Source organism: Pygocentrus nattereri, chromosome 6, assembly GCF_015220715.1.
Source record: "Pygocentrus nattereri isolate fPygNat1 chromosome 6, fPygNat1.pri, whole genome shotgun sequence".
NCBI classification, from domain to species: Eukaryota; Metazoa; Chordata; class Actinopteri; order Characiformes; family Serrasalmidae; genus Pygocentrus; species Pygocentrus nattereri.
This window is the reverse complement of record NC_051216.1, coordinates 23899950-23923351: the sequence shown is the minus strand read 5'-3', so window position 1 is coordinate 23923351 and position 23402 is coordinate 23899950. Positions and strand designations below refer to the sequence as shown.

The window sequence follows — 23402 nt, the reverse complement described above, 5'->3', positions numbered from 1 at the left end:
AAAAAGAAAATAGACTCAAAAGAAGAAAATGTACAAATCAGACAAAGAAGCTGCTGGGCTGATGTTCTCAGAACACTGAACTGATGACCTCAGAGCCCAGACCTCAACATCAGATAATCTGACCAATAGCTAATAGCTCAATCTGAATAGAACATGTCGATGTACAGACCTCAGTCAGAATAGACTAGTCCGGTTTATGTCATTCTGAATATAAATACAATGGAGATAAGCAGATTAAACAGAAGGATAACAGACATGTAAACACCTGTATTTGATTACATTCCCAATCGGAAAGTTTAAGTATGGTCTGCACATGTGCATTTGCATTATAACTTTGCATACAAAAAACTGGCCTGCAGATGAGACAAAATCTATACTTCAAACTTTAAAAGATTTAAAATTAGCAGGGTGGACAGTCTTAAAGCTCACAATGACGTACTTTTCGGGACAAGTATGTGGCAGTGAGTTTAGTTAAACTATAGAAGAAATTAAAACCAGATGGAAGTTTGTCAATTACTATTACAGTGCTAAAAAGCCAGAAAGCAGCTCTGATCTGTCCTCTTTTCCATTTAATGCAATTATGGACAAATTTTATAAGGACATAACATTTTCCTGACTCTACCATAATTGTAAAGCAATTAATAACACATACTGTAACATACAGATGCTTGTCTCACTTTAACTGGACATGATGTTCATTGTCATGGTAACATCTACATTAAGTGCCACTATATGCGTGTCATTTTGGATCTGATTACCATACTGGACAGTTTACTTGGCTGTAAATGGAAATTTTCATCAGATTGTTGAGTAGAGTATGCATATAAACACCTCAGTCTTAATCTACAATCTTAAACTAAAAGCGAATTGGTGAATCAAATGAATTCAGGCGGGTTGGTGAAAATCTTTGGACGTAAACATAGCCAATGAATGTGTTTGAAATTACTTGACTTGTGAGCAGTATAAAATGAAATTAACTTCTGACATCTTACTGAGATCGGTTGCACCAGAAACTGGACATCTGAGATGTGGAGTGAAGTTTTATGGATTGATGAGTCTAAATGTGTAACAGGGAATGTTTGGGTCTTGAGAGAAAAGGAAACCGATGTCTACCTTGAAACAATCGTGAACTTTTGAAGCTGTGGAAAAATATCCCTGCAAATTTGTTTGAAAAAACCTGAAAGCAAGTTTTCTGAAAAGAGTAGCAGCTTTAATAAAGACAAAAAAAGATGCTGAAAAGTATTATGTTGTATTTACTTCTGTGTAATTTTCTGTTTCTGTTATATATTTCCTACTTTTTCTGACTCTGGAAATGAATCATTTGTACTTAATGGCTGTTTTGACTGGAAAATTAAGTAAATGTAGGGTGGTCTCTGACTTTTGCACAGTACTGTATATTATAGCCACTATCATTGTTTCTGTTTGTACTTATGACTGACAGCTCTGGAGTCTCTTGCCATACAGTGTGTCTTTATCAGTTCTTACCCAGCCTCTTCCTCGCAGTTTGATAATTAGACATACTTAGCAGCGCTAATATTACACTACAGGCCAATACACTTTACTACTAGCTCTTAACTGCGCTAAATACACAGCCCATCAAGTGGACAGTCATGATGGAGAAGTCAAGCCAAAATATAATGTGATGCATTATCATACTTGCGCGCAGCTGAGTGGCGTTGGAGAAACTGTTTGATGGCTGAGTGAAGCAGCAGGGGCATTTAGGCAAGGTGGCCTACAGGCCCTGCAGCTCTACCAGGCCTAAGGATGTTTATTACTGTAACAGTCTGTGTTTATGGACGCGCTGTTCTCTAGTGGCTCTGCGCCCCTCGCTAAAACCCCCCATTCCTAGCCCTTCAGCCTGGCAGAGTCTCTGCGTTCGGCTTCTTCATTTATCACTGCTGATCCTTCACTTTCTGCTTTATAAACTCTGTGTATGTGCCTGCTCACTGTCCCTGAGGGATGAGGATGATGTCACAGTACTGGACAGTGCTATACCTCTCTCGCTCTTTTATCCCACTCATGATCAGTGTCCTAATTTGGCTGTGCAGCCTCTTCGCAAAGCGCTCTGAGAACGAGGTACGCTGCTGTAAATGCGAGCTCAAAGAAACAGATTCCACTTGGGTAGCATAACTTGTTGCATGACCCAAAAATGTACATAAATTACTTTATTATTATAAATTACTGAAATTAGTTTAAAAACTTCTTCAGCTAACTGAACAGACCAAAAAATACTTGCTTTAACTCATTTTAAATAGAGCAGCTTGGATTGTGATGGGTTGGTTGGTCTGGATTATTACAAACAGAACTATTGTTTAACTTTGCAGTTTCAGCTGCATTGAGTAACACTATTCAAAAATTTTAGCTTTCAACTTCTACATTTGCATGGCATATGTGCTTTTCAGCCTGCACTCTTAAAAATGAAGGTGCTAAAACAGGTTTTTTGTGGGATGCCATAGAAGAACCATTTTAGTTTTCCTAGGAAACTAAAGGAACTGTTTTTTGCAGATGAGATTTGTGCACGTGAAGAACGTTTTTAAAGTTTGAAGAACCTCCGTACAGTGCAGAGGTTCTAGAATGAACTGTTAAATTGGTGAATAACCCTAATGCTATATGAAGTTTCTCTGAACCTTTAGAAAGTTCTTCACAGGCCTAAATCTCTTTATAAAACATGATTCCTCGGGGTTCTTCTAAGGCATTGCTCAAAGAACCCTTTGTTGCACTTTTTTTTGATGATACAACAGAAAAGATTAGCTTCGCTCAACCGAAGATCAACTTTGATTTGAGTTGATGATAATATCAATTGCACTGTTGACCGTCATAAGCCAGAAAGATAACAAAAATTGTTCAGTGTGCAAATTTATGAGAACAGGATTAAAATTTTCTGTGTTTTGTATCATTTTCTTTGCCTTATTGGGTTTCATAGCTAATAATTTTTCATTACTGTGGCAAAGCAGTTTCATAGAACAGGATACTAATTATCTTATAAAGACTGATCTGTAAGGACTGACAAAGTTCTTAATGGATACATTTCTGGTACTTCCACCACATTGTCTAATATAAACACAGGATCACAAGACACCTCTTAGTCACCAGTGTTGTGTAGATAGTAGCTGGGTGTGGCTGGTGTGCAGAGCAGAGGGGCCTTCAAAGTCAAATAAATTCTACATGAGCAGAAGATTAATTAAGAGCCTGTCAGTTGTTCAAGCGGAATAAAGTGAATAAAGAGAGAGAACGAGCGATGGACAGAGAGATAGAGAAAGAGAAAGAACAAGAGAACGAGCGGCTAAGACATGTAATATAGATGTGAGGGAAAGATATAAATACTACATGGCTGGAATGTAATGGAGTGTCGTGGAAGAGGGAGTGGTAAATCAAGTAAGATACATGAAGTTTTCTGCTGTAAGACAAAGAGAGTATGGAGAGAGAGAGAGTAATGAGAGCCATACTGTTTAATGGGGCGAACGGGGATATAAACCTGCCCTTGACTTTCACAGAGAAAAAGGCTTTGTGCTTGAACATATGTAACCAGCTTGGGAAAAAAACTGTGGCCAAAATTGCTAAAGCCAGGCCAAAGTCTCCACTTAAATACAGAGAAAAGTAGTCTGTGCTAGCTATGGAACCAAAATTTCATTTTCATTGTTTCAAAGTCTAGAATACTGATTGGCTGATAAGCATCTTATTAAAATCAGCTGTCTGTTGTACAAAAATACAAGGGCAAAGGGCAGCTTCTCTGAACACCCCACTACACAGTATTCAAAATCCGAGACGGCTGAGGATGACTCTCTGACTAACACTTCTGGAATAGATTTTTTTTAGTAAATTAAAGAAAAAATAAGAACTGAAATAATAAATTTTTTGTGAAGCTAAATTATTTTACTTTCTTTCTGTCCACCATCCTGTAATGTTTACCGTTTATCTTGTATTTACTTTTTCCATAATGACCTGATTCTCTGACTTGTGTACCAAAAATAATTTGAATTAATTTTTACATGACCATTTTAAAACTTCTGTTTATCCCTTAGAATTATTTAGGCTATTTTTGTTACTGTGCCTTTAAGACAGCTTTATGCAAATGATCTCTTTTCTGGTTTGCTGTCCGTTATTGTGCCTCATTTAGCAAGAAGTCTGAAGCTGAATAGCTCCTAATAACTTCAGCATAAATGGGCGGGGCTAAACTGCTGTAGGCTGAATAAACGTATATACATAAATGCACCTTTTTTTTTACATCACTAAAACAATGTATTCAAAATGAGTTGTTGTAGCTTTTGTGCATATATGAACTGGCGAATGAATGAAACTCTACCAATGTCTGTATATTACATCAGATTTTTATTTTTCAAAAACGCAAGGAAAGTTAGTTTTTCAAAGATATTGACCCTTTAAGGCGCGATCTATTTACATTTCTATAACTTAAGAAGCTCCTTTACATTTTTGCCCCACAGGTACTGAATAGTCAGCCTTAGTGTTTCATAAGCCTGTTGAAAAAGAATACATATTTTTTAAATTCATTTAATTTAAAAGGTATTCAAAAAATGTTCAGAAATCTGTATCAAAGACATTGTCATTGGTGTCAATATCGCAACATTTTGCGCGCTACCCAGCCCTAGTGCCTGCATAGAGCGCAGACAATATTTGAAAGAGAAGAGACTTTCACATGGGGAGATGTTCATTCCTCTCTTTCTTTCAGTGTAGCCTGAATACCTGAATGACTCACTCAGCCTCATTATCTCTGTGAATAGGGCAGAGCTACGGAGGAGGATGGCGGAGTTGACTCTCGAGAGTCTTTTCTTTAAAGTCTCCCTTCTCATCCCATGATGTTTTAACCATGGTCATGCTTAATTTATGTCTCAGTGCATTCAATTATAGCACAGATCTTTATGTAACCCACTGAAACTTTAATGGAGATCATGCATAACCTGTTCAAAAGACTGAATCTTTATTATATCAAATAAATCTGCCTGTTGACAAGACAAGTATATCAACCGCTTCCTAATCTAAAATTGTGGACTATGCACCCCCTATGCATGTTTCAGTACTGTGAAACAGATCGACAACGAAACCTTGTGAAAAGATTGATTGCTTTTCTTTGAGCCTCAAGTGCTTGACTGATCCAGATCCAATAGTGAAGCTTTATTGCATCTTTCACTTGGTTGTTCTTAAAGCATAGATTATGCTAGAAGGTACTGTTGTTACTCTCCTAGACATGTGAAATAAATGGGCCTTAACATAAGATGTGAAAACGCATAGGATTTACACTGTTTTTTTTGTCTTTTAAAGGATCCACAGATTTCCTGATAGCTTTTGTTGTTGTACCTTTATGCTGGTGAGCTACAAACAGACACACACACTCAATAGACACACAAAGCCCCCCCCCACTTCATCTCCTTGCTGCAAACTTATGACGTCAAGTTGCTAGGCAACTGCCCTAGCAAACAGAATCCCTTTCTGCACAGAGGGGTGGCCCCATCCTGTTGATCTGCACGTGTCTGTAGCAGCCCATTAACCTTATACACATACACAAAACACACAGACAGACACACACATTCCCATTAACCTCGTCTCTTCAGTCTCCATCTCTTAAGATGTCTACACTGGATTAACTGGCCTATTACATACTGCACTAGTCTCTAATGCTGTCTGCATGCATAGGCGAACATAAAGAGTTCTGCATTTCAAAGGTAAAACATTCTGAGTTATGACCCTTGTACACTCCTCATGTTCACAATGATGGAATGAAAAAAAAGAAAACCATTATCTTCAAATTATGGTTAAAGTGGAATTCCCCTGGTTTTCAAAGAAATCTGTATGATTAACATGTTAGTAACTTGTTAGTACCATGTTAACAAAACCATTCAAAGTGGTCTGAGATGTTCTGTTCTGTTTTACCATTATCAGCATTACATAAACAGAAAACATGTAAGGATGTATAGGTTCACTGGTCACTTTGGATAGTAAATGAAATGACTACATTGTAGACATTGTGTTTCCTGGCTCCTTTCACCATCACTGTAAAAAAACATTTCACATCATATCTCTCAATGACTGTATCTCTATGATCAATTTATGAAGAAATGTGGAAAAATCTGTGGAATTCCTCTTTAAGTTTTACTTTCAATTTTAGAATTTGTTTGTTTAGAAGAAGTTTGAATGCACTGTGAATGCATTAATGCATTATGCACATATCCACAGCAGCAAATTAATCTGGTACTGACTCAAGTAGATTAGTTAAAGATTTTTCTGAAAATATTTTGTCTGTGTGTAAATAAATAATAATTAAAAAAAAAAAATATATATATATATATATATATGTGTGTGTGTGTGTGTGTGTGTGTGTGTGTGTGTGTGTGCGTGTGTGTGTGTGTGTGGTGTTTGTATATATATGTATACAGCTTTTGAAATGTGATCTCTACATGCTTTTGAATCTGCATTGCTATTGACTCTGCATGACAATTAGTAGAAAAAGGACCGACTGTGGTTTTGGCCTCGTTATTATCTGTTGATCAGACAACTGTGCTGTTGTTGATGTGTTGTAGCTGCTAAGAGGGCGGGATACTGTAGCTGTTTGCTGCAAAGTCCACTCTTACATGCAGCAACTGAAAAGAGTACTTAAATCAGCAATAGCTAGTGATGAAAACTATACTAATATGACATCAGGCTATGATAATTATTTTAGGTCATGATGATAGAAAGAGTATAAACAAACTATTAGATTTTGAGAAATCTAATTATGAGAAATCTATGGGATGGCGTTGGAGCAGAAATAAAATATGTTTAGCAGTGTCCAGAGAGGGAGAAAAGTGGAAGTAGAGGTTGGGAAAATTATTGATGAGGATAAAATTGCCTGCTGTCAACTGAATTAAATTATGCATCAGCTAAAGTTAAAGCCCAGCTCTCTCATGTAGTTCTGAAGTTTTTTATCTTGCACATCCACCTGTCTTTTTTGATCACCATAGAAATGTGTTTTGTTGGGAGTTTGTGAGTATGGAGGCAGATATTATAAATGGTATTCTTTTGTGGTTTAGACTGTGTGGAGTGTTTCAGTACAAAATTGCTTACCAAACTTCAGTTGAGCTCCCTGGCCAAACTGCATATTCAATAAAAAAAATGGTATGCTTGGAGAAAAAAGAGCAGCATTTGATGAAAAGAACACCTTGCTAACTGTTAAGCATGGGGGTTAACAGTTAGCAAGAATATTATATTGCGGGGCTGTGTGCCTCTCATTGGCACCGGAAGCATTGCATGGATAAATGGAAAAATGGATTCTACTAAATATCAGTAAATTCTGGAAGCAAATGTGACACAGTCAGTTAAGAAAGTGAAGCTGGAAAGAGGTTGCCTACAGGAGTGTCCTACATCAGGACACTGATCAAAAACATACCTCAAAATCCACCATGAACTACTTCAACAAACAAAGCTGAATCTTTTGGAAGGGTGCTCACAGACATCTGAGTTGAACATCATTGAAAATCTGTGGGTAGATCAAGAAGATACACTTTCAAGAATTGAAAGACTCCTAGCTAGCTACAAAAATCATTTACAAGCTGTGATCTCTGCCAAAAGGGCTGCTGACTTAGTAGGGTGTACAAATGTTTTCATATACCACAATTACTGTTTTTTAAGTTAATGAAATATAAAGTAACTGTGTGTTAACATTTGCAGACACTTTTAATAGTTGCTGTAGTTGTATTTAGGGCCTACTTCTTTTATCTTCAAAAAGCAAACAAAATATGTAATTTGCCCCGAACTTTCACACATAACACAAAAAGCAGCTAGATGCTACGCTGTTCATTTTGCAGTTTTAACATAAATACACTTGTGTGGTTTGCATTGTGCATGAAAGCACAGAGACAACAGTAATCAGCTGAATATAAATCATTGCTCCCATTGAGCTACAGCTGAAATTGCTGAATACCGAGTTTCTATCAGTAAGTACAACTCTAATGCTTGCATTGTTCTGCTGACTCGGTTTGTGATATTAGATGCATTTGAATTAAATCTGCCCAAGCTCTATTTTGTAATGAATCTAATGTCAGATCTGGCAACACTTTTAGGTACTCAAGAACTGCATCTGTGCAGTGAGCCATACTTATCTCATAAGAATAACAGAGTAATCTATTTTTAACTCTGGGCATTGGAAGTTCCAGGAGACAGTCACATCCATAACTATTGAAGTCATGGGACAGTGACAAAAATAATACCTCTCCTTTATGGACAAAAAAGATATGGTATGGTTAAATAAGGAAGAGTAAGTTACATGTTGACTCATATAATCATATAATATAAAATTACAGCAAATGAATCATTCTCAAGCATGTCTATTCAGTTTTTATTACCCCTATTACAGTCAAATGATATATTCTGTTCAAATTCATCACCAACTGTTGCTCTCGTTTTGGCCCTTGCCATTTCTAGAGCACTAGGTGGGCTTATCAGATTCTTAATAATTGAATCAATCGTAATCAGACTTAATGCAGATCAGTGTTTCAGTTAGTGTTTATCTTTATAGATTTAACATGACTTGTGTTCTTACTTGTTTTATTGTTTTTTAGGGAATGTGAAATATGCTGTGGGACACACATTCCAACCATATGTCTATATAATGTGTTTGTGAGTTCAGACCATGCCTTCATCATGTGGTGGTAGTCTGAAGGAAGACTGATTGAGAGAAGGGGGGGAACTCTGAGAACTTGGACTGAAGTTCTGGGCAGCTTCTGCCTGAAGAGCCATAATTTTTAAGTGTGCAGGGTTAGGTTAAGTGTGCACTTCCAACATGATGCATGATGCTAATCAGCACGTTTTGTAGGTGGCTCTCAAGTTAAAAGGCTAAGAAAAATGTCTTTGCCTGACCTTGGCCCTTTAAACGGCCAGGGCCCACTGGCAGGCCCAACGTTTTTATTACACACTTCTATAAAACAATAGCTCAGCCAATTTGCATTGCATACCCTCTAGGATGGGCCTTAAGCCTGAGATGTTATGGGGTTAAGCTGAAAATATGAGTGAACTTCTCTGCCAGGCAGAATTATGCAATACAAATCAGTTCTTTTTTTTTTTCATGGTTTTCACTTTTTTTAAACACCTTTAGACACCTCAAAAACAGAATGTTTTGGCAACACACACACACACACTGCTTATCCTTCTGGGTCACAAGGGTGTGTTGGAGCCTATTACAGCAGTCATTGGATGGAAGGCAAGATATGCAACAAACTCCAGAGTTTGAAATAAAAACAGTCAAAATTCTAACTGTAAATAATCCAACTCAACAAACCCTTGAATGACTGTTTTTATCAATTAACTGAGCAAAAACCTTCAAAAAGGTCAGAGCATCACTAAGTTTTATATGTCTTTGAATTTTGTAGTAGATAAGTTTGATGAACAGTTTCTAATAAGTTCATTCCAAATTCCTCTGCCAACGTATCATCTATGAGTTATGTCAAACCATATTAATCTTTGGTGGCATTATCATATTATTATATAAGACACACAAGGAAGCATTTCAGTTTAATTGTAATTGTTAATATTATTAATATTATTATATGCTAATTCTTGTGCTTATAAATGGAAGCCAAATCAAATGAGTCATGTTCCTTTTCAGGGCTTACTGAAGTAAACTTAAGGCTTTTATACTAACTGCAGTGAAGATAAATTATAAACGTTCTCACTTCATAAATCATAATTATTTGATCCAAATGAAAATGTTTACTATGTGTTTGTTTAAGAAAGATGCTTGCAAATGGATCTTCAGAGAATTTAGGGAGTCTTAAAGAGTCTTAAAAGGAAATCAAAATTGGGACCTTTACCTTCCTAGTTCATTGTCATATTTATCACAATTCATCATATAGTACAAAAAAAATCCTTGTTTTCCACAATGTTCCATCAAAATATTATGATATTTGGTCATTTTACGTCTTTGGTTTTTGATTACATCACAAGTAACTAGCAGGTGGGTGAAGTGAGCTGATAATATCATGTAGTAATATCATGATAATATCCCCACCTATCATGGAGTGAAAATGCTGTAGCTCGGAGACCCTCTTTGGTGTTGTGTTTTCACTAGGAAATATATCACAGTATGAAAAGGAAATGCTTGATGATTTGTAGTCCATGCTGACTTGAAAAGAAAGGAAGTCCATTAAAAAAGACAGGAGTTAAACTAGAAACTATAAAAGAGCTTTATTTTTAGTATGTATTAAATCCATATCAGTTAAAGGGCCCATATGAAAATGGCCAAAAAGAAAATGAATAGAAGTTGCAGCCTTGACTGCTTTTTGAATGAAGCACAGCCATTCAGAACATAAGTCATTTACATATATCACTCATATAGGCACAATAACCAAAACAGCCTGTTTAATTCTGTAAGATAAAGAGAGGTTAGAAAATGCTTATTTGAAAATGAATGAATTTTTAATGTTTTGATATGTAAACCCACAAAATAGTGTAAATGGCCCTTTAAGACTAACTTTAAGACCGTCCCCAGAGACACAATCAGGAATGATCATGAGGGATCATTGTGTGCCACTATAGTGGAACGTTTGGGAGTCTGTTTGGATCTTAATTATTTTTGGTGCCAGTAGCATTGAAGTAATTAAGTGTATTAATAACACTTCGTTAGTTAATGTGATTTGTAAAATATTTGTAAAAATTTGTATTGTAAAATGGAGTCTGCTGGTAGCCCACACAACAAATACTTCACATCACTTAACAGCAGATAAAAGTACAGAGAATGGCCTTCTCTTGCAAGTAACTTGTGGCATCACCAAGGGATGCCATCACATTCCCCCTCTTCATCATTGCTGTTCTTCCTGCTTTGTCTCCGCACAGAGATTTGATACTCTGTGATAGTCTGCTTCCCCATGGCAGTGCTGCTAAACTGCTGTTTTCACTCTGCTAAGCCTCACTCTGTTCTCATAGAGAGACAGAGAGAGAGAGAGAGAGAGAGAGAGAGATGTATTGATTGGTGTTGCACACTGAGCATGGAGGCCAGGCTGGTGCATGTGATCCTGTTGCTGAGTGGGCCTTTGAACTTAGATATATCAATGAAAAAACATTATATGTAGCTTAATGAAGTTATATGTTGTTTTATATAGGCCATATCATACTTTTGTATTGTCTTTTGTTTTTTTCCTACGGTCTGCTCATGAAATTTAAATGGGTTTAGGTACAACAGACTTTTATCCATTATGACAAGCTCTTGTCCACTTGGCCTTGTCATTTCCCTTTGGGGGAATTCCCAGCGTCTTCATAAGGGCTGTTCCATTACTTTATCAGCTCAAGTGAAGGGTATTAGATGAGCCTCCTGAGGAGTGAAGGATTGAGTGAACACCAATGTCGCCTTCAGCAGCAGAATTTGTCCAGAAATCAATGTGATATGACGCATTTCCCTTTTCACACCCAAAATAATAGTGGACAAAATGTTTATAAGCTGTGGCAATAAACTACTTTAAACTGCCTAACATTTCAAAAACATAGCATTCAATTCACTCGGCTTTCAGTTACAAACTACTCCATCTGTTATGTGTGGCGGCTGATACAGTCTGATCACATCACTCTGCTAGCTGGCTCGTTAACATGCTAAAGGTACATGACTAACAAGAACAAAAAGAAAGGTTCTATATCATGGTTCTAGGTTTATAGCCAGTCAAAGCAGTTACCCATTATGTATGTTCTGCTTAAACTTTTTTGCGTTGCAGAATTTGCATGGCTAGCTGACTAGCTTACTGAGCGTAACCTGCTGAGGGCGAGCGTGTTCTGTTTGAACAGGGTTGGGATAGCTACTGAAAATTTAGTACTTAGCTACTTTGTAGCTACTTTCCCAAAAGCTGTAGCTTGCTACAATTTAGCTACTTTTCCAGAAAACAAGTAGTGGCTAGGTTTTAACTACTTTTTGAAAAGTAGAGGCTACGTTTTAGCTACTTTCAAAGTGTGATTGTCAGAATGTTTGTGTATCTCTTCCTAAAACACCAAGCAAGCCCAACTGACAATGTGAACAAGATATTGCATTTAGTCATGTGCCAGAAATAAACAATTCAAAAGCTGTAAATATACAAAAAGTAAGTTTGTGTGTAACCAACAATCAAACTTGCACAACCAAAAGCATAATACCCAAGAAAGATTTTGACCAAATAAAGGCAAAGTCAATCATTCCAGATTTTTTCTAACAAAAATCGACAAAAACAACTGAATACAAACTAAACAATTTGTGCAAAGCATTGTCAACTGTTGAAATAAAATTGCTTCAATTTAAACATTTCAGCAAGATCTGTGCAGACATGAGTTCATTCAGAGTCCTTTGTTAAACTTCAGCAACACTTTTTATTTGTATCAGTTTTTATCAGTGACCCTGGGTCTGCAGAGTACTGTTAGTAATGCTCTATTACGAAAATGTTTTTCCACTTTAGCTAAGGCAGGGGTCAACAACACACGGCTCTTTTACTGTTATGGCTCATAATGGCAGAACTAGATTTTTAGGTAAAATAACAATGAGTCCTGCTGATCGTTCTAACACAATTTTAACAATAAATGGTCTTAAACGCTGGAGTTAACATATTGCTAACAGGACTGTAACTAGGATCAGAGGTCCACTTTGCAGAACTGTTACTCACATCTGATCGTGATTAAAATAACTACCAAGTATGAGTATTAGAGCAACAACAAGTTTCTCCTTTTGCTTTTTTATTCAATACCTCCTCTTGTTTTACCCATCTACAACTGTTATGCACCCTTTTCTTTAATTTGTACAGTGGGGCAAAAAAGTATTTAGTCAGCCACTGATTGTGCAAGTTATCCTACTCAGAAAGATGAGAGAGGTCTGTAATTTTCATCATAGGTACACTTCAACTATGAGAGACTTTTCAACTGCCCTGTTTACGTTTAATTAATCAGATAACTATTTATTTATACATTTTCAACTAAAAAATACATTAAACCTACATTAAATCAGGCGATAGTTTCAAATAGATTTTGTTTAATTTATCTATTTATACTCACTGATTATTGTAAAAACACATTAAACACGTTATGAAAAGGCTGCCTGTACCAAAGCCCAGCTAAAGGGGAAGATGGCTACTCATATAGTTAATGAGACAAAATACAGTCTAATGAACCCGCTGATTTCTGTTTGCTACATGATATTAAACCTTCAATATGCCGGTTAACAGTGAACTTGCATGTTGCAGATAACACAATATAACTTTAATTTCACATCTAGTCTCCAATATAGCCTGCTATGGAGCCTGTAGCCTAAACTGAGCAGCTCCTGGAGCTGGACTAAAGCATGCTGATTTGGCTAGCAACGTAGCGATGTTATGTGTCAGCTTATAGCCTGTGTGCTGCATACCTGAACATCTCAAGAAGTCCAAGTCACTCTGGTTCTCTGGGCTGTAGCGTCTCGTATGGAGATAAACAGAGCAAGCAGTTCAGTCCACGGCCGAGGCACAGCTGTACTGAGGTCAGCTGAGAACCTCTCCCTGCTCGCTGTGTTTCATCTCCTTTTGAATTTCATAAAGCCCTTCTGAGACACTGTGAGGAGCTCGGGGGAGCTGAAGATACTGAAGTAACAATTAATAAGCGGTGATTGGAAGATTGAGAAAATAATGCGGAGCTTGGCCGATTTTGATAGGCCATAATTCAGTGACATCGCTCACAGAAAAATATATAATTTCACATAAAAAATGAGGCAGAATGTTCTGTCCCCAGATTTAAGAAGAACGTCAGTAACTTGGCGACGAATGGACTTATTTGCATTTATAATCACTCTAGCTGGTTTCCGGATACGTTTAATCTACAACAAGAAACTCTCCAACAAGTGGCCCAAATCTGATTTTCTCACCAAATCCGATTTTTTTGTTTGCCCGCTCACACCATCTTTTAAATGTGACCCGTATGCGACATCAGTCTGAACAGATCAGCTCCAGATCTGACCTGCAAGCGAAAAGGGCAGCGCTTCACGCGTCGTGCTCGTCCAGAGGTGAACAGTCCTGACGACTAGCGATGGCCAGTCACGCCCGGAGCTTTCAGTGTTGTCTTCGCCAGCATCACAGTATGAAGTCCCAGTGGTTGACAGCTGGACTCATCACCCCACTCGCCGAGTGCGGCCACGGCCTTTCTTTGGTTCGTGTCCTCGGGTTGTTTAAACTGTTCTCTTAACTCTGTTTCATTCCTCTTCAAACTCGGAGCGGCGGCGATTTTTGTACAGAAACATCAGCCTGGATATGTCGAGTTGGACTGATGTATGAATTCCGATCTGGCTGTTCAGACCGAGTCGCGCTGCCGCAGATCGGATACGGATCGGATTCCAGTACCACCTGTGAAAGCGTCTCAAATCGGTGTTGAAAATGTCAGATTCAGTTTTTTGCTGTTCACACTCACACAGATTACACATCTGTCACATATGAGGAAATAGATCGGATTTGGGCCACTTTACCTGCTGTGGAAACGTAGTCGTGAAGTCAGCTTCTCGTTCCAATTCTCCCGTTCCACCTTAAATGGTGCGGTAGTAACGTAATGCTACATGCACCATTTAAGGTGGAACGGGACCGTTCGAACAAGAAGCTAGTAAATGAGATTCTGACTTCAGCCTTGGAAAAAGTGGGACGTTCAGAGACATTTTACATGTTGAAGTGTCCTGACTGAGGTGCGAGAGAAGCGGCTACAGCTGAGCTAAAGCTTAAGCAGAGCAAAGTTGCGTTTTCCTTTGTATTTTAGCCTATACTAGTACATTAGCGCACACTGAGACTTATTTACAGCCAAGATGGTAAAACGGATATAAAATGCTTCGGTTGGACCCCTGAGCTAAGCTTGTAAGGAGTGATCAGCGCGTGGGTCAGTCAGGTTTGCACAGTTGCCACCAGCCTGGTTACCATCAGCTACTAGCTACAAATATTTGTAGATAACTACAAAAAGTAGTGCTACGTCGCTACTCCTCCATCCCCGGATTTGCATAATCCACTTCTCATTGTCATCTCCTCCTTCTGCCGCAAAGGGCCACTCATATGAGTAGGAGTGACGTACATTGGAGTATTCACTTGCCTGTATTGTGCATCTTTCAAAAATCATTCAGTCTGGTTTCAGACACTTCTTTCAACTTCAATATGAATGATTGGGCTACACTGCTGTAAGCTGAATAGGCAAGTATATGCAAATGCAATACATAAAAACGGAATTCAGTTTGGGATGTTTTTCACTTTACTTTCCATATATGCAAACTGAATGGTATGCTCAAACTTTTAGTGTTTACATGCTACATTACATATTTTAACAGTGATTACATACTCTTTCTTATTCTTTTCGGATAACCTCTGATAGGCATTTATTAATCTGAAAGCTTCTGTCTGCTTATTTGTCTCACTTTGATTTTTTTCCCATTAATATGTATATTTATTATTTGTTTTTTACTTCTTCCACAGCTCCTATTGCCGTTGCTGTGTTACTGTTTTGCTATTTGGTGTCAACTAGAGTAGTATGGGTTCTCCTTTTGTGTCCTCTCAAGGTTTCTTTCTCTTGCTATGAGGGAGTTTTTCCTGGCCCTTGGCAGCCTTGGCTTGCTCACTAAGGGCTGAGACCTGGATTTCTTTAAATCCACACAAATAAATCTGAATTAAATACAGTAACTCTTTAAGGCCGACACGTAAACACGACTATTTCTGCTGTTTAATCTGTTGTGCTCTATTAATTACGTGATTTTTCAGTACTGTTGTTCCCTTTATTTGACATGGCATGACTGTGATCTATCTATCAGAACAGAAAATTCATGGCTTTTTGTTCAGTTTGTGTCACAAACTTACCTTTTTGAACTAAAAAAGATATAAATAAGTCAGTAGCATAAGTCATACATTAGTCACATTATTTTTTTACTTTGATTGTACTTTCATTGTAAACAATGTTAAGTGCTTACTGATCAAAATTGCTCTCTGAATGAGCTCACACCCTCACATGTAAAATAAACCACAGTACATTCACCAATAAAGGGAGATTAATGCATCTTTTACACAGTGATATAAGAGATGGGAGTACACAGAAGCTTTATGGCCTTATAGATTTAAAAGAGTTAAAGGTCTCAGATGCTGTTTTAGAGTAGACCTCCAACTAGACTCTCAATGCGATAATTTGCTTTTCCATGTTATGGGCCCTTAAACTGAAGAGTTAGTTATTAGCGCTATTGTTTTTTATTGTGTGCCTTTACTAGATGCTGTGTATATAAAATGACCCCAAGTCAGGCTTGAAGCATGTCTAATGGTGCTTTACTTGTTGTTTCCTCTCTGTAGGTCATTGTGGGTCATAGGTCATTCATTCAGCCTTGCTGTGATCTTTGTGTGAACATCCCTGCTGTGTAAATCACAGCCCCGACCTGTCACACCTCGTCCGTTTCACCTTGACTCTGCACTCGTCCTCTCATCTCCCCGTCCCAAGACTTCCCTGCTCCAGTGCCACCTCTTTCACCATCTGCTCACAGAAGGAGCTGGGATGACGCCAAACCTGCTCACCTCCATATTCTACCTCAACCAGGGCTAATCATCATCATCTCCACACACCCACTCCTCGCCACACACACTCCAGCCGGCGAGATGGGCGACGGGAGCTGGGTGTGTCTGAGCCCAGCCGAGTTCTCCCAACTGCAGCATTACAGCGAATGTGAGTACTAAATATGACTCATCCATAGAGCAAACCTCAACATGCTCTCATCGGGATTCATATTTTATGTTATTCCAGCTGGCTAGCTGATTGAGCTTGATTTAGTCGGGCTAGATATTCACATGGTTTAAAAGAGCAGTTAGTAGAGTTGATTAGATGAATGGTTTTATCACTTTGTTTATTTGGTCATTAAAGCTCTTAGCCCTTTAAGTAAGTGTGCCTACAAAGCACCTATTTAAGGTAATGTCCTGGTCAATATGTAATTTGGAGATTTTTCAGTATGTGTAAATGTCCCTGAAACTGGCCCTCTGGGCTTTTAGGAAGCACTGCTGGGAATGTAGGCTGTATTGACAGAATGTATTGATGTCCTGCTAGTGTTCTGTGTGCCGTAATTCATCAGCAATGTTTAATGCTGTTATCGATGCAAAACACTTTATGACTCACAGTTATGTGTTTTCTATATTTTTGTAATTTTACACAGATAAAAATGTACAGTGCTGGTACATTTTTCATTAATCAACAATGTAAGCATATATTTAAAAATAAACTAACGGTTTTATTAAATTACAAACCATTAGGGAGATAATGCTGATGATATTCGTTCTCTAGAAATTTTTCAAGCACAGATCTGCTCAAATTTATTAAAATTCTACAACATTTTTGTATGTTACAAACATCACGTACATGCTTACCAGACAGTAAAAACAATCAAAACAACTTTAACAGCCCTGCTCCAATAGCTTAAGTTACATCTGGAATAACAGTAAAACAATTGAAGCCTCATTTAGAGCACAACAGTTTTGTTTTCATTCATTTAACATTAAGTTTACTACAATTACACCAACATACATCAACTTGAAATAATTCCTCATTTTAGACTTTATATAATTTACAGTGGCTGATTAGTGTTCAGTGGAATTAAAAAGCCTCACACATGAAGGCTTTAGCCCACAATTCCCATAATTGTGCATCCTCTCTGAATATAGTGGGGATGCTTTGATACTCTTTTTTTTTCCAGATCGAGCACATTTTCAGTACTACATTTATAGTACATTTCCTATACCGATTCTGATACCATAATGAGTATCCTGCATAGAATTAAGTAGTTGTTAGTTTGAATGAGTGCAGTGTACCTTACCAGTTAAATTATTAAAATCTAGCTGGTTTTAAATGCTGTGCATTAGCTTGCTATGCTACATTAGATACCTTGAATTGAATAGCAATACAGTGGAGAAGGGCAGGTTTCAGACGCACCAGAAAAGCACTTCTGTACATCTGTAAGTATGTTTCATAGTTTTGATCATCATCTGTCTCTTTCAACAATATTCTCTGTAGCACAGTGAAGAATCACATCCAAGGCATGCATCGGAAGAGCTCACTTCTCGAGGTTTTCTTTTTGTTGGAGCTTTTTTTGAATGTCCTACTATTAAGCTGTATTTGAATGTCTTCTAAAGCCCGGCGCATGCTTTAGCAAACTTGTTCTTTGGTGATTCACATGTTACATTTAATTAGACTATCATGTATGGACAAAGCTCTGTCTACAGACAATTATCAATAAAACGGTTTCATTCAAAATGAGACACTGCATGTCTGAGTACTGAGCAAACATGTTGAGAAACTGTGCTGCAGCAGGTTTGCTAACACAGTACACTAACTAAAACCAAACATGGTAGGGAAATACGGCCTCTCAGTCAAACAGAGTAAAGTAGAGACATTCAGGCTTTTGTAGCATGTGTTATGTTTTTGCCTCTTTCTAGCCTATGTGTACCATTTCTGGCACCTTTTCTAGTCTATATGTGTTCAGTTATGTAGGGAACATGGTTGTGATTGTGTTTGTGTATGTTTAAAAATGGGCTAAAGTCACACAGTGTGTATCTGGTGGGAATATGTTGAGGTGGAATGTTTAAAGTGACCAACATCTTTGTGTCAGACTGCCATGGCTTTATCAACAATTCTTTATGAGAGTAGACCCTCGTTCATTGCCAGCTTGATTATTTTGGTCATTAGAATGGCAGTAAACACTAGGCTTACAGTACATGGTATCAGGTGGTGCATTTTACAGTGGTACGAATGTGTGCATCTCTTGAAAATAATTTATTTTAGTGTTGGCTGTCCAATGTCCATGTTGGTTTCACAAACAAGTTCCTTGTTTTTTTTTATCTTAGAAGCCAAAAATACAATGAAAATACAAAATAGAAGCTTTGCAAGTGTGACATTGTTAATAGTTAGCAGTTTTTTAAATTAACCTTTAAGCTTTCCACCTGATCAAACAATACTGACATTAACTTTACACTGATTAAGATTTAGATATTAAACATTTTTAGTGATAAAATACGTGAGGCTGTAGTGTACAGTTTCTGAGATTGGGTAATGCAGTAAAGATTAGCTCTAGAAAATTTGTGGCAAAAATGGTCTTTGGCTTTAAGCATATGCAACAGAAACTATAGAATGTCATAACATGTTCTAATCAGTAGAGGAATCAACTGTCTTCTTGATTTGCTGGATTACCAGAAGCAGCCTTCTTCTGTTTGTCCTGCTATTTATATTTTCAAAAACGTGTTCTTCTGAAATAAAGCTTTGGGAAAACCAGGGTCTTTTGAATATTGCCTGTATTTGTTATAGAGGGAGCTGTTCAAATCATATTTATGTTTGCTAGTAAGCTAGTCTTGTGAATCACTCAGCGTTAGTCATACACAATTATATTATGACACAAGTTGGACTTTATGGATGATAAAATGACCCGTCCCTTATTGAAGGAAGAAAAGTGTCTTATCTTGTGCATTTTGTGTTTGTGGGAGTAGGACCAATTAATATCCTTTAAGTGAAATCAGCTGGAACTGTATTATAAGAATATATTGCAGAGAGTGCCAAATACAGTACTGATAGCGCAGTAATCTTCAGCAAGGCACATAAATTGGGTGAAATCCAATTAATTAATCAATTAAATAATTCAACAGTTCTGCCCTGTTCTGTTACATACAGCCCATGCTGGTCTTTGAAGGGTGGGTGTGCGTACTGTGTGCATGTGTATTGTGTACATGTGAGTGTGTGTGTATGTCTGTTCTCAGCCAGGCGCTAAAGACTGGCTTGTTTTGACGCAGTGGTGTTAATAAACAGTGAAATATATTTGCCAGCTCTCTTTAATGACCTGATAATGGGTGCCACCATTCACTATCACACAAAAATACTTAGGGCCGTGGCTTTAGGAAGCTGTTTACTGCCCACAGAAATGTGCTGCAGAGATAAATTTGTTTTGTTATAACAATTCTGAGCCTTTTTAAGCTTCATGTCAACTCTAAGCTGAGTCTATTTAGATGTATAAATCACTGCTAATACTATTTAGCAGGGTGTTTGTCAGCCCCTTATTCACAGTCCTCAGTGCTCATATTTGTTCCTCCTCTCTATCTGACCTCTGGCATTTCAAGCAAAGACTGCCATTTACATGGAACTGTGACCTGAAACTAAACAAACGGCTCATAAATCTCAGGCTCAGTCAATGCAAGTGTGAGGTCATTCTTTCCTATCACATTAACCGCCAGTTTGCTATGTTGAGGGGTTTACCTGATGAACGATGACTCATTTTTCTTAGATTAGAGAGGAGGTGAGCTCTGGCTTTTGCTCATGAGTTTATTTTTAGTAGATTGTGCCTCATTTTGACTAAGCCTGATCCCTCAGTTTAGAGGTGAAATACCTTCCGTCCCTCAAATAAACAGCAACCTTCAGTGGTTTCATTAACGGCATTTATATTACTGAAGCTCTCTATGTGTCTCCCTTTCATTCTCTTCATACAGTGTGTCCAAAATGATCCAGACACCTCTTCTAATTAGTGAATTCAGCTACTTTAAGGTGCACTCATCGCTGACTCTGGCATGCAATTGCACCCATATAGCTTGTATAATCTCCATAGAAAAGCATTGTTAATAGAATGTGACTCTTTATTGAGGTCACGGCATCTCCAGGATTTGATCTGTAAGTCTTCAGATGATAACCAGAATGCTTTGTTGGTTAGCTTGGTCCTCAGTCACATAAATCTTTTGGGAGATATTCCTTCTCTTTTTCTCTGATATGGAGAGTGAAGCTTGCAGAATGTGAAAAGTGAGATGTACACAGTTAAGTAACATTGAGTCAGACGTGTGATCACTGGGAGACACAGTGCACACCTCCATCAAACCTGAACGAAAAACACCTTCTACTGTTCTGGCAGATACTACTGACGGACATGATGACTCAGTGCCAAAGCTTGCGGCTCAGAGAAAATAAAGTGAAGCTGGGGAGGCCAGCTTGGTTTTCTTCTGCTTGTGTTAGCGGGCTTAAGTGTCATTTACGTAATCGCTCTGTGTGGTCTCACAGCTTCCTGCTTGCAGTGCCCTCAGTAGGAGATACGAAAAAGAAGGTCTTAAAATGTTAATAATCAGTCTAATAATTAGTCTCTTGCATGCAGTGTTATAAAACGTGACGTCCCAGTAATGCTACAGGATATATTTGAAGTCGGCACTCTCCTCCAAGCGTGTGAAGCTGCTCTAGGACGTTGCATGAGCTTCAGTTTCACTACACATTATGCATACTCTGCCTGATTGATAAGTGCTGTGGGGTAGAAGCAATGCAAATGACAGAGGGTGGGAATTACAAACATTGAAAAGAACACAATAGTAAAAAAAAATGAATATAATAACATAAAATCAATGGATGAAATACTAATACCAATGCTAATATTACATAGAAGATTAAAATTACAGGATCAGTTCCAGGTTGAATATTAGTCTGTGTCCATTCCTATTCATTTCATTTTTCTTATACAGTTAATCAGTAAAGTACAGAACTCATTATTATTATTATTATTATTATTATTATTATTATTAAATACAGCATAAATACATCAATGTAGTTATCTATTTATATGTTATATTTCTCATCATTTGTGCATATAATTAAAGTTTTGCAGAGATTATAAACCTTCTGAAGTTTTATTAATATGAAATTTTGGATGTGCATTGGTTATTATATATTAACGTGAATACTGGCTATTGTGATATTTAAAGCTAATAATTTTCAAGTCAGCTTAACTAAGCCAAAGTTTAGCGTGTGATTCATTCAAACTGACAAATATTTTAAATCAGGGTCAAACGAGTCATGAGGACCCTCTGACAGTTTCAGTTTTACTGCAGTTTATCAGTGGTTTTGATCATGAGACAAGTTGCATGTTGAGTGTGGGTCACCTTGAGCCTGCAGAGACATCGCCAGTGAAACAAGATTATGAGAGAAAACTGCACCTTCATGCTGAACAGGGAACCTAGCTACTTTTTCATCATGGTGTAAGGTAGCATGTTAGCTAGCTGAGAGTAACATACTTAATCTGGGTATTTATGAATATGCGGCAGTTTCTCAGCAATGTTAATATTTGGCTGATAAACTTGATGTTTGGCATTCATTTTATTTACAGTTTAGCCACAATGATGAATATTAAATATTTCAAAGCTGCAGAATGCTTTTTAAAACATACTATCTAGTGATTTTAAGATTAGAAAGAGCTGCTATTAAATGCCTCATTAATAATTAAACATGTTCTATAGTATGTGTAACATAAATATAATGTTATAATGCAGAGTTTTCTATTTTATGTTAAATTATATATAAATCTATATAAGAACTGAGGAATTTTATATCCATAGAATATGTACTGTTTTATGTGCTGTTGAATAGAATTAAAAGCATAACTATGGAAAAATGTGTGTCATTTTTGTCAGTGCACTTTTGTACAGTGTTTTGCAGTGTGGAGATCCCCAAGAACTGGGTTCAGAAATGCTTCTTTTATTTAGTATGTTTTTATTCACATATTGATTTGCATCTTTCTTTCATATCATATTTCATCTCATGCCATCTTTCTGTCATACACAGATTCCTCTAAGAAGCTGAAAGATGTTTTGGAGGAGTTTCATGGAAATGGTGTGCTCTCTAAGTACAACCCTGAGCAGGTACGTTCCCTCAGCAGGGGGAAAAGCTATGAGCTTGCTTGATTAAATGCATTGCAAAAGGACTGTAGCCTTTGGCTCTGACATGGCAGAACACCAATATAGCGTACTCAGACCCCAGAAATGCTTAGTCATCCATGGCCATGAGGCTGAGGTGACTTGTCCCCCACTGCTCAACTTTCAGAAACGCCCGGCACTGACACACCACTAAACCCGTACATCATGTTACCTTGAAAACAGAGACAGACAGAGACTTTTATAATTTGCATTATGGAGTGTCACCATTATATTCCTTTGCTTTCTTCTAACTTGACATAAATAACAAGCCTGTCTGGGTTAGGCGCCGCTGGTTGTGACCCAGAGCCTTGACCAGATCGATATGGAATCAGTACTGGTGCAGTCAGCAGGTCTGCAGCCAGCGCCGACTTGACTGGTGTGGCCACTGCCCGCTCTTCATTGTCAGACAGTGCACTTGTGAGCACCTGCAAATCATACAAAGCCCAGAAATGGCTCTAAATGTTGGTGACATGCCATCAGTGCCAGGATGCTGCCCTCCTGCCAGTGAGAGAGCTCTATATCTCAATGATGGATGAGCCACGACTGACTTAATGCTGCTGAGTTGTAAATATTAGGTGCAGGGGTTCTCAACACAGCTGGTGCCATGACAAGCTACCAGACATGGCACTAATTTAGTAAAAGGAAGATATACTTCATGATGAAGAGCCTTCATATCTTTAAAATGAAGGCTTTTAATAGATTACATAATATATTATACATCAAGTAAGAGGCTTTGGCATTAGTAAATGC

General features: G+C 37.7%; 1 protein-coding gene across 3 annotated transcripts in view; it reads left to right on the top strand.

Annotated features, from left to right (window-relative positions):
• Positions 1–23402, top strand: part of LOC108424401 (diacylglycerol kinase beta) — a 113338-nt gene that overhangs the window by 6145 nt on the left and 83791 nt on the right. For all 3 annotated transcript variants that reach the window (XM_037539153.1, XM_037539152.1, XM_017692437.2), the window contains exons 2-3: positions 16260–16626; positions 22522–22598. In XM_037539153.1, coding sequence (XP_037395050.1) covers positions 16560–16626; positions 22522–22598 — 144 coding nt within the window. In that variant the 5' untranslated portion in view covers positions 16260–16559. The remainder of the gene's footprint in view (positions 1–16259; positions 16627–22521; positions 22599–23402) is intronic.